Raw genomic sequence first — 15,397 nt, 5'->3', positions numbered from 1 at the left:
ATATATTTTTTTAATGTATGCACTCACTAACTGTAAGTGGCTCTGGATAAGAGTGTCTGCTAAATGACGTAGGGCAGCCCCCGAACTGACTCTTCTTATCGACTGTATACAAGAATTTCCTCTGTGTTGTCTTAGGAATTGAACATTCTCTGTGATGATCTTGCCAACCCCCACTGTCTCACCTCTGATATCTGATTTATAGTAATACTATTGGTCAACAACTCAGATGCTTATAAAAGGGTTCTCTCTCTCTCTCTCTCTCATATAATTCAGTTAATAGGCTAATTACAGTCCTATTATGAGTCACATGTGGGGTATATATTACATTTACATTTTAGTTATTTAGCAGACGCTCTTATCCAGAGCGACTTACAGTTAGTGAGTGCATTCATTTTTCATACTGGCCCCCCATGGGAATTGAACCCACAACCCTGGCGTTGCAAGCGCCATGCTCTACCAACTGAGCTACAGGAGGCCTGTATAATGTACTGTATATACGCATATCAAGTATTACTGCCTACTACAGATGTACATCTTCTAACGTAACACAGAAGCATAGTTGACTTGAAATGGAAAAATACATAGAATTTACATAACATCACAATTAAAATGTATACAAATCCAAGTCAATAGGAGTATGAACAACATAACCCTTGATTCAATTACATGCTTAGCATTGCTCAGAAAACAAAAGTGATCAAAGACAATAAAATAACTCAAGACATATTGCCTTAAAATCCCTCTCCAGTGGTTCAGTATAGTGGAAAATAAACTCTTGCTTCAAGTAAGTGCATCATTTTTCAAAGTGGTTAAGGATGTGGTCTTATATCAAATCGCATTAACGTTGTAGGTTGAATGGCAGAGCTTCTACTAACTAAACCGTTTTGAGGAGGTAATGGACCCAGAAGAACCAGTCAAATACGTTTCCCTCTTCACCTAATATATTAAACTGATTCTAGCCTCGGTACCAGTCTGTTTCCTCTTCAGCCAACTCCTTCTTGTTGACCACAAAAATAGTCTGCACTCAGAAAAAGCACTTGGGATACAAAGACTTTACAGAGAAGGCAGATTTCAGAATTCATAATGACGTCATAATTTCCCAATCATATCTTATTTGCATTACCCATGAAGAGCTTTAATGGCACTTTTCATGATAAGGAAAAATTCCCCTTTGGACTCATTCCCACAGAGACACTCAACAACACGTGCTCCAGCAGTCAAAGTCTATGTTTTTTAGAGGACTTGAGAGCTAGCTACCGTGTTGACTCCATCATGGCTGAAAGGAACCTAAAGTTGAAGCCAATGAAGCTTTGAATGCTTGACCATGTGCACTGAGAGCATCTGCATTGCTCTAGAAATGCACCTTTACACGTGTTGTCAACCCTCCTCCATGCTTTCAAAGGCAGGGGTTAGTAGAAAATATATAGTCATGAAGAAGACGCACCATCACATGAAATGACAGTAGCACAACACACTTCACCAATAGTCTCTGGCTGAGTTCCCAATACTAAAACATTTCCTCAACACCTTTCCTTCATTACCACTGATATGTGAAAGGACTGGATAGGGTTTCCCTTTACATTGCTCTCACATGTCGTGTCCAGACAGACCAGTGGTGATATAACCACATCAGTGGTTTATGGAGGAAAGGAGATGAGGAAATGAAGCTATTGAGATACACCTTCAGTCTTCCCTGTCCCTCATTTCCCTGGGGCCTTTCCCAAGTCATAGATGGCTTTATTCTCCAGGATCTCCACTTTCTCCCCTGCAGGGATCAGTGTGTTGGCCACCATGGCCCTGGTCACTGATTGGATGGGGATGGACATCGCCGTGGGAAACATGGAGGAAATAGGGCCCAGGACCTTCCTGGCAAACCACTCAGCAGGCCGGCTCTCCTGCCTGTCGACCATCAGCACCCTGGGAGGAAAAACAAGAAAGAGAGGAAGAATTCAGTTGTGAGTTGTTACGAGTGAAATAAGTTACAGCAATAAACACAGTATCATAATATCTCGGAGTGTATTTATGCAATGAAAGTGAACACTATGTGTTTACATCGTGATCACTGGAGAAATTTGTATATTGCTAATCATGACATGGGTGTGAGATATTTGCCTATGGTCACTATTTGTTTTGCCATGACTGATAAGGTAATGAACCAGTGTTGAGTCATTTCTGCAAAGGACAATTTTTACACATGACTAATGCAAATGAGACTTACGCAGGGCGATAGATGGAGTATCTCTCGAAGTCCAACGGCTCAATATCTGCCTCCACTTGTCCCTGGAGAGGCAAACATTTGCATTAACCAAACAATATACAGCACTTCATCAAACAGCTTTATGAGAGAGGCTGAACGAGGCCTTCATTATGAAAGGCTATAAATGTGGTGTCTTTACTCAGGTGAACATTTTGTGTATTACCTTCACTTTGAGATAGAGAAAACCACTTTTTTTGTCAGCCCCTTTAGAAGACTCTAGGTTGAAGTGTGAGCAGCCTCCTGCCTTGGCGAGCTCCGCTGACTTCAGGACATAGTCATGGTCAACGCGGATGAATCCATCCTACAATGACAGAAAGATCAGAGAAAATATGTGTACATTAATCTGCCTTTGACCACAACATCAAATCAAATTTTATTTGTCACATGCGCCGAATACAACAGGTGTAGACCTTACAGTGAAATGCTTACTTACAAGCCCTTAACCAACAATGCAGTTAAGAAAAATAAGTGTTAAGTAAAAAAATAGATAAGTAAAATGTTTTAATTACTAATTAAAGAGCAGCAGCGGGGGGCACAGGTTAGTCGAGGTAATATGTACATGTAGGTAGAGTTTAAGTGACTATGCATAGATAATAAACAGAGAGTAGCAGCGTAAAAAGAGGGGGTGGGGTGGGAAAACAATGCAAATAGTCCGGGAAGCCATTTGATTAGATGTTCAGGAGTCTTATGGCTTGGGGGTAGAAGCGGTTTAGAAGCCTCTTGGACCTAGACTTGGCGCTCCAGTACCGCTTGCCGTGCAGTAGCAGAGAGAACAGTCTATGACTAGGGTGGCTGGAGTCTTTGACAATTTTTAGGGCCTTCCTCTGACAACGCCTGGTATAGAGGTCCTGAATGGCAGGAAGCATGGCCCCAGTGATGTACTGGGCCGTACGCACTACCCTCTGTAGTGCCCTGCGGTCGGAGGCCGAGCAGTTGCCATACCAGACAGTGGTGCAACCAGTCAGGATGCTCTCGATAGTGCAGCTGTAGAACTTTTTGAGGATCTGAGGTCCCATGCCAAATCTTTTCAGTCTCCTGAGGGGGAATAGGCTCTGTCGTGCCCTCTTCATGACTGTCTTGGTGTGTTTGGACCATGATAGTTTGTTGGTGATGTGGACACCAAGGAACTTGAAGCTCTCAACCTGCTCCACTACAGCCCCGTCGATGAGAATGGGGGCGTGCTCGGTCCTCTTCAATCATCACCTTTGACTGATCCAAGCAGGTTGTGTATGGTGGGTCGTTCAATGTCATTTCAGCAAGCCATGACACCCACCATCTCAGATTGTTCTGAAATAGTTTCTGTAGTTAGAAGTCGCTCTGGATAAGAGCGTCTGCTAAATTACTAAAATGTAAAAATGTAGAATTCCTGCATCATTATTTTGTTGAAATTCTTCTGAGAAATTAAGCTGATTGATTGCACCCAAATTGGCCATTTTAATTTATAGGATTCATGTAACATTCAATTAATACAGCATCTAACATCTGATTTGGAACAAACTTCTTTCTAACAATGAGTAAGACATGAGGAATCTAAAGAAATAGTCAAAAGCCACCCACGGACCCCCCACACCCCACCCCAACAACGACTATACAGTATCAGTTCTCTACGTCTGAGAAGTAGTATTGAGCTGTGGTCGGAGTATTGTTTCTTCATTCTATGTAATGTATTCTCAGTGAATTTGGTGGCGTTTCTTTTCTTCCCTGTTCAGAGAAATTAGTCATTGAAATTGTCCCATGTCCCATCCTACATCCTGATATTACCAGGTTCTGACCACTAGATGGTGCTGTTCCTGCTATTAGGTGACCCTGGTGGTACATGTTCAGCTATGTATAGTTGTTAGGAAAACCCTATCATATTCATATGAGTACTCATCCAGTTACAGTATACACAGGGGTCTCTATATCAGTGACCATGAACTCACAGCCCCTGCTTTGGCTTTGGTCGTTCCCAGGCAGCAGTAGCCAACATCATGCCCTTGGAATGCTGCAGCGTAGTCATCCAGTTTCTCAAAGTTCACCACTTCCTGCACCTGAAAGAGGACAGAGAACAATACACAAGGCCAATCTTTAGAATGGAATAATGGATGTAGGCTTCGTTGTAGTCTGCACACACATTTAAAATGGTATTGAATGTTTAAGTTTATTCAAAGCTCATGGTATAATAATAATAATAATATATGCCATTTAGCAGACGCTTTTATCCAAAGCGACTTACAGTCATGCGTGCATACATTTTTGTGTATGGGTGGTCCCGGGGATCGAACCCACTACCTTGGCGTTACAAGCTACAGAGGACCCCCGGGACCACCCATACATGGTATGGTGTTAGGTGACGCGACAAACAATGGACGCTATATGAGAATCTACAAAAAACACAGTAAACAAAACTGTTTTCACTAAATGTCAATAATGTGGTCATCAAAATACATAATAAATCATTTGAAAACATACATGTGGCAGTTGTTACCCATTTCTAAAAATCCCAATACTGTACGTTAAGATATTTACGCAATATGAGCCCAAATGTAAAGCAAGTGCCGTGCAAAGAATGTTCAAATCTGTGGGACAGCCCTTTTTGTGAAAAACGCGAAATCGGTGTGTTCTTATTTGCTCTTTGCGATAGGTATTCCTCAACCTATCAGAGTAAGACCACATTGCCAAGAAGTATGGGAAAGTCCTGAGGGTGTCTCACGGTCATCGGACGTATTTTGACTGAAATATAAGGTAAAACATTTTTCCTTCACTAAAAAAATATAGCAGGCTGCAGGTCACAAAGTAGAGCTTCGTAGCTACGTTTTGATGTATGGGTTGTCAGGGATTGGTCCTAGCAGCTGGCAGCTCACTCTGTCTCTTCTGTGCCTAGCCTAATTATTTGCTGCAGTTTATCCTCCCATCACCAGAGTAACTCATTAACACCAAAACGAACATTACAATGTAACCCAACTCAAGGGTAGGCCTACCTTAGAAGTAAGCTATCTTATTAGACTAGTAGCCCTCAGTGTTACAGTTCAGACTTTGTGAGAAGTGTGCATCTATGTTAGGCTGTGTGTGTCTGTGTTAGGCTTTGTGTGATGTGGTGTGTGTGTGTGTGTGTGTGTATGTGTTGGTGGGGGTGCTGTGTGAGTGTATGGGGATGCTGAGAAGTGCATTAGGCTGTGTGTGTGTCTCTGAAGTATCTAATTTGCATAAAGTAGTATAAAAAGTTGTATTCTAATTTCATAAATTGTTACAATCTCCTAGTTTTGCATAAAGCATGAATATTTGTTAATGATATGACCACTCTACCTTAAATTATTTGGCTTAAATTACTGTAATTATGAATAGCATTTTAATTGAAGAATTTGTACTTTTATTTAAATAATCTCTGTTCTACATCAGCCCTAGCCCTTGATCATTGGTACGGTTTTGGAAGAATAAGGAGATTGATTATCTTTCATATCGGCGAGAAATTATACAAAAATGTATAAAAAGGTTAAATTGACACACCTTTATAGGGTTAGGGTTCCCACACGGCCATATTTCCACCTTACAGCACTTGTTTACGGAAAACAGATGGAAGACAGAGTGGACTACCTGTGCTAATTAGCTATCTGTGTCTCTGAACCCCTGTGTGTAAACGGAAGACAGATGACACAAACGTGTTGTCACTGACAAATACTGTCGGCTGCAACTGTGTTCAAACCATGTACAGTAAGTGTGTATTTTGCATTTGTGAAATTATTTTGATGTGATATGAAAGTAGAGGGATTTATATTTCTAGAACTGTACCGCAATTGAGAATCGATTCACGTTTAGATGGAGTATTGGGCTATTTTGGCTTCCAGAGCCAATTCGCCCTTTAAACAGAACATGTAAGGTCCTTGGACTAAGGAGTAACGTTAGGCTCCTTTAGTCCAATATTGGGCTACATCAGCCCTGAAAATGTCATAACAATTTATACATTTACATTTTTAGTCATTTAGCAGACGCTCTTATCCAGAGCGACTTACAGGAGCAATTAGGGTTAAGTGCCTTGCTCAAGGGCACATCGGCAGATTTTTCACCTAGTCGGCTCAGGGATATGAACCAGCGACCTTTCGGTTACTGGCACTACGCTCTTAACCACTAAGCTACCTGCCGCCCCAATACTACCACCCTATCTATAAAACAGGTTATTTGGTGTCATTATTGACTAGGGATGAACATTTACCTTTACGATAACTTGAAAATAAGATCTCAGCAATGGTAAATCCTGTCCTCATGAAATAAAGCGTTCTGTGTTCCTGACAAGCTTATCTATAACACCAGAACCAAAGTTACATTTTTCCCCTAACACCCTACTCATGGGTGTGTGTTACTTTGCCAAATAGAGCTGGGACCGGTTTCCCAAAAGCATCTTAAGGCTAAATTCACAATTAACTTACCCTTAAGATGCCTTTGGGAAACCGGCCCTGCTTGAAAATACAACAATACATTGACAATAAGACAAGTCGCACACCTACCAGGTTCTCATATGCTTCGTCTTCAAATGTGAGCTGCCTCCTTCCGATGAGAGTGATCTTCGAGAAGAGCTTCCTCGCCACAATTTCTTTCAGTAACTCCTTGCCTGTCTCGCCAGAGGCACCCAGGATAAAACAACTTTTATTCTTCTGTCTGAAGTCCTCTGACAGTGTTTTCAGGTCGTGTGCCATCCTGAAGGAAAAAAACAAGACAGTGCTTCACCACTGAGGAGAGACCTAATGGTTTGATCGCTATTTTACACAGAAGGAGCATGATACAGCAGTTTTATTGCAACACAGGTGTGTGTCACGCCCTACAGCGGTCTCTTGACTACTAGCTAATTTTCCACTAACCTCTGACACTCTCTAGCGGTTGGAGGACTAAATCACCTCGAGCTCAACATTTAAATGGACTGGAAAATAACAGTAAGTTTTGCGACTAAAGAAACCCTTCTAGCTAGCTGACCACCGAGTTTCAGTGCAATTTATGTAAGTTAAGTTAGGTTTTGAGAGTTTCCAAAAAAGTTATATATGTACACATTTTGTGGGACACGCTGCATATTGTAAAATTCGACTGTGCGACAGACCACACATAATTTAATATCCAACTTTTTACCTCTGAAATATAGCTAACGGATTTTCTAATGTTGCTAGCTTAGTTGCTAAATGTTGATAGAACTGCTAAGACAGCAAAAAGGAAATAAGTTGTAAGCGTTAGATAATAAATATCACGAAAACAGCTGAATGTTGTCAAGCTTTACCGTATCAAAATTGGAGTCCTCTGACGGGGGCGTTTTGCACAATCTGCAAAATTGTACTTGGAACTTTGAACCATGAACTTTTTGACACCTATCACTGTTGGTTATGTTTCATCTTACAACAGCTACATAGACGCAGTATTTAGTCAAATGTTACAATGTATGCATCAATATTAAACTAATTGGGACACTAATTTTCATTACAGATAACATCAAACAAAAAACGTGGGTACACTTTCAGTTATTGTGAAAACGTTCATCACCTTTCAATGCCTTAGTTTTGAAATGTAAATGTTTATACATATTCAGATTGAGTTATTTTCTAAAATGTGTATAGTATTCCACGTTATTTAGCTACATGTATTTACCACCACAGCATGGAGAAAGTCAACAGGAAGCAGTGGAGTGAGGAGGACATGTTCCATGCCATGGAGGACTGCGGGTCAGGGATGGCTATCCGCCAGGCTGCCAAGGTTAGGCATCTTTTGTTTTTAGGAGATTACCACGTGTACGTGAATTTTATCTGCTAGTAACAGTTTTATTTTCTTATCTACCAAGGTGCATGGTGTACCTCGGCAGACCCTGGCGGACATGCTGAGCAGCCGGGTGACCCATGGTTGTCGCAGTGGACCACCCACATTGCTTGCACCAGAGGATTACAATTATCTGGTGCAGTACTGTATCTACTGCGCCAGCCATGGGTTCCCCTTCACCAGACAGAGGCTGATGAAATACGCCGACAAAATACGCAGGTATTTGGTGTTCTTTGTGTTTATGTATGTAGATTGCTGGACTGACTGTTCTCAATGCGTGTGATGTAAATGTGTATGTGTATGGTGATGCCAAAACAAACATTTTCATCATGGATGGACAATTATATATATATTCTATTCTATTCTATTCTATTGTAGGTTTCGGCACCCATGGGAAACAATCCCACCACTGGGGAAGAGGTGGTGGGAAATGTTCAGGAGGAGGCACAAGAATCTGAGCATGAGGAGGCCGGACACCCTGGACAGGGGGAGAGCTGAGTGTGCCACACATGTCCGACGGACACCTTCTTCACTTCTTATGAGAAGCACTAGGAGGAGAGTGGGTTGAGGGAGAAACCCAGACAAATCTATAACTGCGATGAGTCTGGGTTTCGTAGTAACCAGAGCAGGCACAAAGTGCTGGCTCCCCGGGGTGCAAAACACGTGTACCAGCAGGCTCAGGGGACCAAGGAGCACATCACAGTGCTGGCCTGCTTCAACGCAGATGGGGAGGACGTCCCCCCATTTATCATCTACCCCAAGTGTTTTCCCGGTGGCCACTACACACTGGGAGCCCCCCCCCCCCCCAAGCCTTGTATGGACGGTCAAACAGTGGCTACATTGACGGGGACCTGTTCAGGAAGTGGTTTCAGCACTTCATTAAGCATGACGTGAAAGAGCGCCCTCTCCTTCTCCTCTTCGATGGGCACAAGAGCCACATGGACCCCGGAGGTGCTCACGGCGGCACTAAGGGAAGGGGTTATACTTCTTTGTCTTCCACCACACTGCACCCATGTTCTGCAGCCGCTGGATGTGGCATACTTTGGCCCTTTAAAGGCTGAGTTCTCCAAGGTAGCTGGAAACCTTAGCCATTTTGACCACTCCTACATGGTAAACAAATCAGAATTTGCCAGAGTATTCCGCTACCCGTACCAGCGCTGCAAGGACATGCGCTATGTGGTGGAAGGGTTTAAGAAGTGTGGCCTCTTCCCTTTTTACCCTCCCGTTTAATGCCGTCTCGGTCCCTACCGGGTCCCACCACCGCCTCTCCTGGAACCTGAAGTATTGTCTAGACTGATACAGAAGAGTCCCTGTGGTCGCCACATGCCTCACAGGGGAGGAATACACGCGCCAGTGGCAGGAGAGGGGTGAGAAAGAGAGGGGTGAGGCAGAGGAGAAAGAGCGTCAGGCAGCCCTCAGAACACAGAGGGCACAGGAGAGGGCTGCCATGGATGAGACCATTGACACCATCGCCTCTGCTGGACCCCCTGCTGGAACCACTCCTGACAGCTGCATCACCACTGCCAGTGCCTCTCAGTGTGCAACACCTGTAGGAGCCGCCAGAGTCCCCAGCTGCAGGAGAAGGCCACGTGCCTGCTCTCCCGGCCACACCATCGTCGGCCCCTCAACCCCACCATTACAAACACCAGCTCCTCCAAGCCATCGTCGGCGGTTTTGTCCACCACCACCACGATACACCCCCCTGTCTGTCACCATCTTTACATATCTACAGTCCATAGCACCAGCCCTCAAGTAATCTCCACCTCCTCCAAAACTTCTGCAGCTTCCTCCAGAGGTATTGATGTAAAAAAGTTGAAAAGGGTTTTCATGAAACATGCTCTGTCTAACACTACTTTTTCTCAAACTGCAGCACAGAAAAATACGAGAAAAGCTCCACCGGTCACGTCTGTCACGCCACCCATGGCACCACTCTCAGGTACTTCATAATCTGTTTTTCTCTCTCTCAGTTGTATCAATTACTATTGTTGTTGAAGAACTTCTACATTTTGCAAAACCATGTTCATCATTTGTATTATTATTTTATATAAAAAAAAGACGCCACCTGCTGTGCTCGCTGCGGGGAGCATGATCCGCCTGCAAGCTCCCCTCAGGAGTGTAGATCCAAGGTGCCATGGGTGTGCTGTGACTTCTGCCAGCACTGGTTCCACTGCAGGTGTGTGCAGTGGAGCTGGATTTTTATTGTGATCTTTGTGATAATATAGGGATGGAGGACGAGATTTAATTGTTTGTTTTGTTTGTGTTCATATGAAATCATTTATTTGTACAAAAAAATACATGTCTAAAATATAATATATATATTTATTCAACCCATCTTGTGTATTTCTTCCTTTACTTTCCAAGTGCATCTCTGCAACAAACTCCAACATTACTGAAATTAAAGTTTTATTTGATGTAAATTATTCATACTCATTTATATTTTAGTATTCAACTGTTATCTACTTTCTCAAAACATAAGATTAATCTGTAAAACAAAGAATGAGACATTATTTGGTTACAACACTGAATATGTTGGTGAAGAACCACAGGAGGGCGCACCGGGCTACGCAAGGAAAAGTTGACAGGCAAGTCATTATTTTTTACCAGAAGACTAGCCAACTATTTAGTAAACACTTCGGATACGAGGTTGGTGTAGCTTTTTTGAACAAAATTAAACGGATATGTCTTGTAATTGAACAAAATAGTAAGGTCGCCAATAACTTAGGACCATATGCCGATAATACGGGACGTATTTGTTTGCTAAACCGCTTATCAAAAAGCTGATCATAGTATTTCCACTGAAATGTCAAACATGCTAATTACTAACCCGTTACCTAACATTTTTACGACACCAATAATCACAAAATATTGATGGCTTGATCACAAGATAACACTGTTGAAGGTAATATATGTCTTAAACGCTGTTGAATATGGGGTTCCACGCTAGCTAGCTAACTAGCAAGCTAAATAAAGCAATTAACCTTTCTTGCAAGCCTCCCTCAAAGGCAATCACTCAGCATTACAACTAGCTGTAAAACAGACCAGTAGGCTACTAGCTAGTACCAGTAGCTAGTTACTGTACATGCTAGCATTCCCAAGCCCGATTGCAGACTGACATGGTAAACTGTCAATCTGTCAGTGTAGTTCGAGTAGCTAATTAAAGTTAGCTAGCTAGCTGGTTAGCTTCTGCCTCTCACCTGGTGTATATCGTCCGTTCGCTGTTTTCTATATGGTGTAAAACGGCTGCAATGACAGCGACCAGAACGGCGAAAAAGCCAAGAGTTTTTCCCCAGCTGCTTTCCAGTAGTTTCATAACAGATCAGCGAGATAGCTGATACATCCGGGTTTATGCTGTCATTGGTGATAGGCATGCGCAGTAGAACAGATTAACAATACCTATCAAGCATTTTCAATCGTTAAACACTGCCAAATACACTGTCAAAAATATTCTGTGGAGATAATACATTCTGAAAATGTTTTGAATAGTTATTGTTTTATTGAAACACAAATACATCTAATCCCTGTATTCAATATGAAGCCTAGCTTTTACAGTTTTATTTGCTGGCTGCTAAATAAAAAATCATCATCATTGTCATCACCATGATTACTTTGCACTTATCAATAGGCTAGGCAGAGGACAGTAAAGTTACAGGAATTGATACACACGGTCACAGTGGCTTCTTGTCAGGAGGTACCAAAGAGCATTTGGTAACACTATATTTCTGTCAGTCTTTGTCATAATGTGGTCAGTGTCTTTAGTTGTCAAAATAAATGTACATGGGATATAAAATGACATCAAACACGGTTTTGTCACTATATAAACCATGTATTCCCAATCACCTGTTCACATTCAGAAATGAAATAAAAACAAAGTAAGCTGTAGCTTCTGTGTCTGTGTACATGCATTGTCTTATATCCGTTCATCTGTTACCATCCTTTCATAGTTAATTCACAGCTAGTGGTTCAGACCAACTGTTCAGACTCCTCCTTGTCACAAGAGAACATGTGTCATTGATGACTTCAAGCCACTGTTAGCGAGTTTGATGGCAGACCAACCAAGTCATTTTAATTTCACCCTTCTATGGAGCCACAGACACACAGGCGAACCACTCATAGTTTTGTCATGAAGATCAATGTGTTGGTGACTATTTTGGTTTAATTTGCAATTTTGTCAATTGCAGTTTTGGTTGAATTTGTCCCTTGTCATTTGTATAATAGTTTTGGTAACATAGCTTTCACACTGATGCAAGTTGTAAAATTCGATTTAAAAACAGATTTAAAAAACAACTTATGGAACAGCTGGGACTGTGAAGCAACACAAACATAGGCACAGCCACATGCATATACAGTGAGGGAAAAAAGTATTTGATCCCCTGCTGATTTTGTACGTTTGCCCACTGACAAAGACATGATCAGTCTATAATTTTAATGGTAGGTTTATTTGAACAGTGAGAGACAGAATAACAACAAAAAAATCCAGAAAAAGGCATGTCAAAAATGTTATAAATTGATTTGCATTTTAATGAGGGAAATAAGTATTTGACCCCTCTGCAAAACATTACTTAGTACTTGGTGGCAAAACCCTTGTTGGCAATCACAGAGGTCAGATGTTTCTTGTAGTTGGCCACCAGGTTTGCACACATCTCAGGAGGGATTTTGTCCCACTCCTCTTTGCAGATCTTCTCCAAGTCATTAAGGTTTCGAGCCTGACGTTTGGCAACTCGAACCTTCAGCTCCCTCCACAGATTTTCTATGGGATTAAGGTCTGGAGACTGGCTAGGCCACTCCAGGACCTTAATGTGCTTCTTCTTGAGCCACTCCTTTGTTGCCTAGGCCGTGTGTTTTGGGTCATTGTCATGCTGGAATACCCATCCACGACCCATTTTCAATGCCCTGGCTGAGGGAAGGAGGTTCTCACCCAAGATTTGACGGTACATGGCGCCGTCCATCGTCCCTTTGATGCGGTGCAGTTGTCATGTCCTCTTAGCAGAAAAACACCCCCAAAGCATAATGTTTCCACCTCCATGTTTGACGGTGGGGATGATGTTCTTGTGGTCATAGGCAGCATTCCTCCTCCTCCAAACACGGCGAGTTGAGTTGATGGCAAAGAGCTCGATTTTGGTCTCATCTGACCACAACACTTTCACCCAGTTCTCCTCTGAATCATTCAGATGTTCATTGGCAAACTTCAGACGGGCCTGTATATGTGCTTTCTTGAGCAGGGGGACCTTGCGGGCGCTGCAGGATTTCAGTCCTTCACGGCGTAGTGTGTTACCAATTGTTTTCTTGGTGACTATGGTCCCAGCTGCCTTGAGATCATTGACAAGATCCTCCTGTGTAGTTCTGTGCTGATTCCTCACCGTTCTCATGATCATTGTAACTCCACGAGGTGAGCTCTTGGATGGAGCCCCAGGCCGAGGGAGATTGACAGTTATTTTGTGTTTCTTCCATTTGCGAATAATCGCACCAACTGTTGTCACCTTCTCACCAAGCTGCTTGGCGATGGTCTTGTAGCCCATTCCAGCCTTGTGTAGGTCTACAATCTTGTCCCTGACATTCTTGGAGAGCTCTTTGGTCTTGGCCATGGTGGAGAGTTTGGAATCTGATTGATTGATTGCTTCTGTGGACAGGTGTCTTTTATACAGGTAACAAACTGAGATTAGGAGCACCTTTAAGAGTGTGCTCCTAATCTCAGCTCGTTACCTGTATAAAAGACACCTGGGAGCCAGAAATCTTTCTGATTGAGAGGGGTTCAAATACTTATTTCCCTCATTAAAATGCAAATCAATATATAACATTCTTTACATGCATTTTTCTGGATTTTTTTGTTGTTATTCTGTCTCTCACTGTTCAAATAAACCTACCATTAAAATTATAGACTGATCATTTCTTTGTCAGTGGGCAAACGTACAAAATCAGCAGGGGATCAAATACTTTTTTCCCTCATTGTACTTCCTGTGCTTGGCCCTCCTATGTTGAACATAATAAATGGCTCCCTATCCTCCGGATGTGTACCAAACTCACTAAAAGTGTTAGTAATAAAGCTTCTCTTGAAAAAGACAAGACACGGAAAATGTAAAAAACTGTCGACCTATATCGAATATCCCATTCCTCTCAATAAAAATTGAAAAAGCTGTTGCACAGCAACTCACTGCCTTCCTGGAGAGAAATGATGTATACGAAACGCTTCAGTCTGGTTTTAGACCCCATCATAGCACTGAGACTGCACCCGTGAAGGTGGTAAATGACCTTTTAATGGCGTCAGACCAAGGCTCTGCATCTGTTCTCGTGCTCCTAGTCTTTATTGCTGCCTTTGACACCATCGATCACCACATTCCTTTGGAGAGATTGGAAACCCTAATTGGTCTACACGGACAAGTTCTTACCTGGTTTAGATCTTATCTGTAGGAAAGATATCAGTTTGTCTCTGTGGATGGTTTGTCCTCTGACAAATCAAATGCAAGTTTCGGCGTTCCTCTAGGTTCTGTTTTAGGACCACTATTGTTTTCACAATATATTCTACCTCTTGGTGATGTAATTCGGAAACACAATGTCAACTTTCACTGCTATGCAGACGACACACAGCTGTACATTTCGATGAAACATGGTGAAGCCACAAAGTTGTCTACCCTGGAAGACTGTGTTTCAGACATAAGGAAGTGGATGGCGGCAATCTTTTTACTTTTAAACTCAGACAAAACAAAGATGCTAGTTCTAGGTCCCAAGAAACAAAGAGATCTGCTGTTGGATCTGACAATTAATCTTGATGGTTGTACAGTCGTCTCAAAGAAAACTGTGAAGGACCTCGGCGTTACTCTGGACCCTGATCTCAGCCTCCAATATCTATGCTGCAATATTCTATGTATTTTGTATTTTATTAGGATCCCCATTAGCTGTTGCAAAAGCAGCAGCTACTTTTCCTGGGGTCCACACAAAACATGAAACATTATGTAATTGTCACGTTCGTTGAAGGACGGGGCAGACCAAGGCGCAGCGTGATATGCGTACATGTTTATTCAACTTAATAAACACACGACAAAAACAATAAACGAAACGTGAAGTCCAAGGTAGAACACACACCATACCTTACCAGGAACAAGATCCCACAACTAGACAGTGCCAATAGGCTGCCTAAGTATGGTCCCCAATCAGAGACAACGAGCGACAGCTGCCTCTGATTGGGAACCACACCGGCCAACATACAGTGAGGGAAAAAAGTATTTGATCCCCTGCTGATTTTGTACGTTTGCCCAATGACAAAGAAATTATTGGTCTATAATTTTAATGGTAGGTTTATTTGAACAGTGAGAGACAGAATAACAACAACAAAAACCAGAAAAACGCATGTAAAAATTTTTATAAATTGATTTGCAT

The 15,397-nt window shown here is 42.3% G+C and overlaps 1 protein-coding gene across 1 annotated transcript; it reads right to left on the bottom strand.

The window, feature by feature from the left end:
- Nucleotides 1–559: 559 nt before the first annotated feature.
- Nucleotides 560–11,356, bottom strand: LOC121579084 (oxidoreductase HTATIP2). Its single transcript, XM_041893366.1, has 6 exons — nucleotides 11,221–11,356; nucleotides 6,739–6,928; nucleotides 4,180–4,287; nucleotides 2,421–2,558; nucleotides 2,219–2,280; nucleotides 560–1,917 (listed from the first exon to the last, which is right to left on the bottom strand). Exons 1-6 carry the CDS (start codon nucleotides 11,334–11,336, stop codon nucleotides 1,701–1,703), a joined length of 831 nt encoding a protein of 276 aa, XP_041749300.1. The 5' UTR covers nucleotides 11,337–11,356; the 3' UTR covers nucleotides 560–1,700.
- Between the last annotated feature and the right edge of the window lie 4,041 nt (nucleotides 11,357–15,397).

This window comes from Coregonus clupeaformis, chromosome 3 (genome assembly GCF_020615455.1).
Source record: "Coregonus clupeaformis isolate EN_2021a chromosome 3, ASM2061545v1, whole genome shotgun sequence".
In the NCBI taxonomy this organism is placed as follows: domain Eukaryota; kingdom Metazoa; phylum Chordata; class Actinopteri; order Salmoniformes; family Salmonidae; genus Coregonus; species Coregonus clupeaformis.
Note: the sequence above shows the minus strand (reverse complement) of the source record. Positions and strands in the feature narration are given on the sequence as shown.